General features: G+C 39.2%; 1 protein-coding gene across 4 annotated transcripts in view; it reads left to right on the top strand.

The window, feature by feature from the left end:
- The first annotated feature begins 16 nt into the window (after positions 1-16).
- The window catches only part of TIAL1 (TIA1 cytotoxic granule associated RNA binding protein like 1), a 35,704-nt gene continuing 31,243 nt past the window's right edge, over positions 17-4,477 (top strand). For 3 of the 4 annotated variants that reach the window (XM_019502913.1, XM_019502911.1, XM_019502912.1), the window contains exon 1: positions 17-228. In XM_019502913.1, coding sequence (XP_019358458.1) covers positions 200-228 — 29 coding nt within the window. In that variant the 5' untranslated portion in view covers positions 17-199. The remainder of the gene's footprint in view (positions 229-4,477) is intronic. The other variant, XM_019502914.1, reaches the window with a different exon arrangement.

Here is a 4,477-nt window from a genome sequence, read left to right as displayed (position 1 = left end):
TTCCTGAGTGGCTGGCGGCGGCGGCCATTTTGTGCTGCTGCTGCTGCTGGTGCTGCTACTACTGCTGCCTCCCTGTCCCGCTCGGGCTGCGGAGCCGGGGGCGAGACGGAGCGCGGGGCGCCGGGGCCTTCACCCGCACCTTCCCGCCGCGCGCCGGAGCCCCCCAGCGCCCGCCTGCCCCGGCTGCGGGCGCACCAGTATGGAAGACGACGGGCAGCCCAGGACCCTGTGAGTGAGGCCGGGCCGGGCCGCGGAGGGGGGTGGTCCTTTGGGTAGGTTCAGGGGGCCGCGGGCGCTGTGCGAGCGGGAGCGGGGCTGGGGACGGCGGTGTCTCGGGCCAGGCCCGGCGCGCGCTGGGTTGTGCAAGCAGCAGGGCCGAGAGCCTGCCCCGAGCGACTTGGGGAATCAGATCCCTCTCGCTCAGTGGGTTTCGCTGCGAAGTGATGACTCAGCCCGTGTAGTTCGTCCCCGGTAATTATGGGTCTCTTCTTTCTCTCCAAACCACCGCTTTGGTTGGATTCATGTCATTCTCATTTGGCACCGCTGTAATCGCCGGCCCCTTCGGATGAGCTTTGGGGGAAGGGCTCGACTGCCCCGATGGGCTCAGAGGACGCTTGCTATTTTTTGTTTTTTGGCAAGGAGGGAGAAAGCCTCAAAGATATTTTTAAATATCTCCATTGCAGTGAGCCAGATGCATTCTGACTTTCCAGGAAGTTTTCTTTCCTAAGAATAAAAATAGGAGAAGTGGTGCCATTTCTAAAGGTACCTGCTTTGCTAAGTGCTAGTGAATGGATTTCATACCGACCCTGCGAAGTTTAGACGTTAAGTATTGGCATTTTCCAGCTGGAGAATGAAATAAGAGCAAAATCTAAATGTGTTTCGGTTTCTGCCACCGAAGCTGAGCTAGTCACAGGGAGGCATCTTGCAGTGACCTAGTTTAACCCATAGTCAGTTTAATTGTTCTGTTGACAAGGAAAAAAAATCACATTTGTATTAAGATGTCTGAAACCTCACACCTGCAAGAGAGGAGCTTGAGTCCTCACTTGTGACGATATCTGTTTAATTTATGAAAGTAAAGTGAGGTGTTGTGTTGTTTTTTAATTGCAAAGATTTTTCTTGAACGTACAGAACGTAGACCTGAAATAATTCTGAGCCGAAGATGATATCATTGTTATTGCTCAGGCAAAAGAAACAAGCATGTTTAAGATTACCAGCTTGGGTGGTAATATTCATGACTTTTTTGTTTAAATAAAAGTTTACTGGAGCTAAATGATAGTACTACATGCGGAAGTCTTTAAATAGTCCCTGCTCCTTTTTTAAAACAGGTAGACTAGTTATTTTATTTTTTTGAAAACTTGCACGACTATAGGGCCAATAAAATAATAGTAATAAGCATAGGAAAGCTTATGCATCTCTGATTTAGTTAGTTTATAAGGTACAGATCTACCTTTTCTTCTGCCAGTAAAATAAATGTTACTGTTCTATGCCCTGGTAGCATTTCAGTTGTTGGAGAATATACAGCTTCAAGTGTTCCTTTCTGCTGCTGTTACACCCTTTGTTGATGGGAAGTTTTTCTTCCAAAGCCATCTGTGAGCCAGTATTTTAATTGGCAGAAATCTCCTGACAGGATTAGATGCTAAGTCATTTGTCTCAAATATGCATTATGTTCAATATTCATTTTCTTTGCAGTATTCTAAATGGTGTCATGTTGCTTTCTGCTGTGTAGTGATGCTTTTGTCATGGCTTAAGACACCTGAAAGTTCTTAGGCCTGGGAAATCCATGTCACCCTCTTTCTGTCTTTATTTCATAGTTGGTAGGCTTTTCTATACATGTGAACAATACTTGGCTTATTGAGCACAGCAGTCCAATATCTTGTTATTTTTATAACCCTCCACGTGACAGTGTAAAGAAGAGGGAACTTTTGTTTGTTGCTATACAGTGACACTTGGATTCTGAACAGCACCTTCAACATTTGTTGTTGTATAATGAAAAGATTCTTGAACCATGTATGCCCTGCTGATTGAGACTAAAATTAGTTTTCTGCTTGAAGTTTAATAAGATATATTAAGTTAGAAAAAAATGAAATAAAATTCAGATCCTCAAATGCTTTTTGATAAAACTATTCTTAGACTTAATGTTATTATTTCTTGTTATGGAAATATTAGTTGGAGTCAAACTTGTTACTGTGAATGCCATCAGATCCTTATCCATCATCACAAGCGATAGAAACCAAAGTCCTGTTTTGGCTATGTCCTGCCAATAATTTCAACACTTTTTAGGGTGCAAAAAGAGTAGTCCTAAAATTGTGCATTTTTTTTATGTTAGCTGTCTTGGGAAAGTTGCCTATATACACTGAGCTCCCATATCCCACCCTCCAATAATATGTTTAGTGGTATGGAATCTGATTCTGTGGGTATTAAGTTGAGACTGTTAAGTTTGAATCCTAAATTCAATTTTGAGCCAAGCCACAGAGATGAAATGTAACTTTTTCTCATTCAAAGTCTCCTATAGACTGTCCATTTTTGGAAGGTACAGGGAATTTCCTAGGCATTGCTATCCTTTTTTTCTTGCACTTCACTAGGAGTGTTGATTTATGTCACCCTTTTACCAAGTCAGAGATGTAGTAGTAATATTTCTGTGAAAACTTTGTTAGACCTCTTGTTCTACTAAAGGTAGAAGTTACCTCTTTTTTCCTCTTCTGTTGTCTCTACGTTACTGAAGACACATTATGCTTCCTCAGGGTAGTACCTGAAAAAACTCATTTAGGTCAAAAAGGAATAGTTATAGATGTAGCTGGTGTCCTCACCTGTCTAGTGGACAATAAAAAATGTTGACTATGCAAAGAACTCTTTTTTTTTCCATTTGAGTTTGATTCTAGGTCTAGTATATATGGCTCGGTTCCAGTTTCTAGTTGTATGTATCTGAAAAATTCAAAATACAGTGCATTGTAACATACATATTAGAGTATATAAAAATTACTTCTAGTTTATAATAATAAACTGTGCCTATTATTAATGAGACATTTAAATGACTAAAACCTGTAGCACTGAACACACAAATATTAATATATATGTAAAGCTGTGACCTTCTCTGAATTGATGTCTCATTAAGTAAGGAGACAGGCTATGTGAGTATAGTAACTGCCTTTTTTCTATTATATTTTGTGGTTTTGCAAATTTTAATTATTATATCCCATGACCAGTATCAGAGTGAGGCTTGAAAGGCCATCCAGTAGTATTTTATAATTACTTGTGTTTTCCCAAACATCATATTACACAGTACTACAAATTCATGTGGTATAGTCTAATTATGTAATATAAAATTTAACATTCTCTGTACTAGCATGGTTAGGATTAAAATTTTGGCCCTGCCAGCTGGATGGTTACAAGTAGTTGGTTGTGATTTTAACATCAACCTGGAAAACATAAGGCTTCCATTTCTAAGGTTTTGCATATCTGTCTCATCCTGGTTAACTGAAATATTCAAGCACTTTACACAAAAGTATTTGATCCAGGGATCTTCACAGATCATCATAGTACCTTACCTGTATGGACAAGTAATAATACAGGCTACAGTTAAAAAGCTCTGAAATCATTAGCAAGGTTGAATCTTCACCTTCAACTTGGATATATGACTCTCTGGATATATGACTCTCTAGAAATTATAGCCTCTATTTAGATAGTAGACTGAGAGTGTATAATACTGTAGCACAGAGTGATCTCAGAAACAGATACTCCAGTTTCAGACATGTAGACAGCCTTAGTTGCTTTTGTCTGTTTGAGTGTTCTCTTAACTTTTTGCATTAGTGATACTATAACTTTGTAATACTAATACTATAGTGTAGTGATGGAACCATCCATGTATATATTTATACAATTTTTAAAAATTCCTTCTTGAGCCACTATACTGTTAAACTTCCTTCAGATCTAGGAATCAGTTGGCCCAAAATAGTATTTGAGAGACATGTGTACATGCACAAACACCTGACGTGAATTGTTGCACATTCTTAAAATCATCTTGAAAAAGGTGCATTGTAAGCCATTTTAAGATTCTTTTCTGGAGCTGATTAAATTAGTACGGAGTAGAAATTATACTATGACTGGAAGAATGACTTTTCATTTTTTTCAGCGTGAAAGGAATTCCGTAAATGATTCTTCATAGTTTTTTATATTGTTAGTATACACTTTTGAATGTGAATGGAGCTCTCCCCTTTTCTGTATTGCAAACAATTTCTGTTACCCTATTCCCTTGCCTGAATTTCCAGTGGAAGTGAGGCCAACATTACTTCATTGTATTTACTCACATGTTTGTGCAGCAGCAGTTGATGACAGATAATGTAGTCTATTTGGGAATCATATTAGCTTCTAGTACTGCGTAGCCAGCAGAGGAAACAAATACTGGCTATATTTCCTATAATAAAAAAAAGTATAGTGGCTATAGTAAAAAAAAAAAAAAAAAAAAAAAAAAAAAAAAAAA

The sequence above is a fragment of the Gavialis gangeticus genome, unplaced genomic scaffold (assembly GCF_001723915.1).
Source record: "Gavialis gangeticus isolate Ggan-Ray unplaced genomic scaffold, GavGan_comp1, whole genome shotgun sequence".
Lineage (NCBI taxonomy): Eukaryota > Metazoa > Chordata > Crocodylia > Gavialidae > Gavialis > Gavialis gangeticus.
Note: the sequence above shows the minus strand (reverse complement) of the source record. Positions and strands in the feature narration are given on the sequence as shown.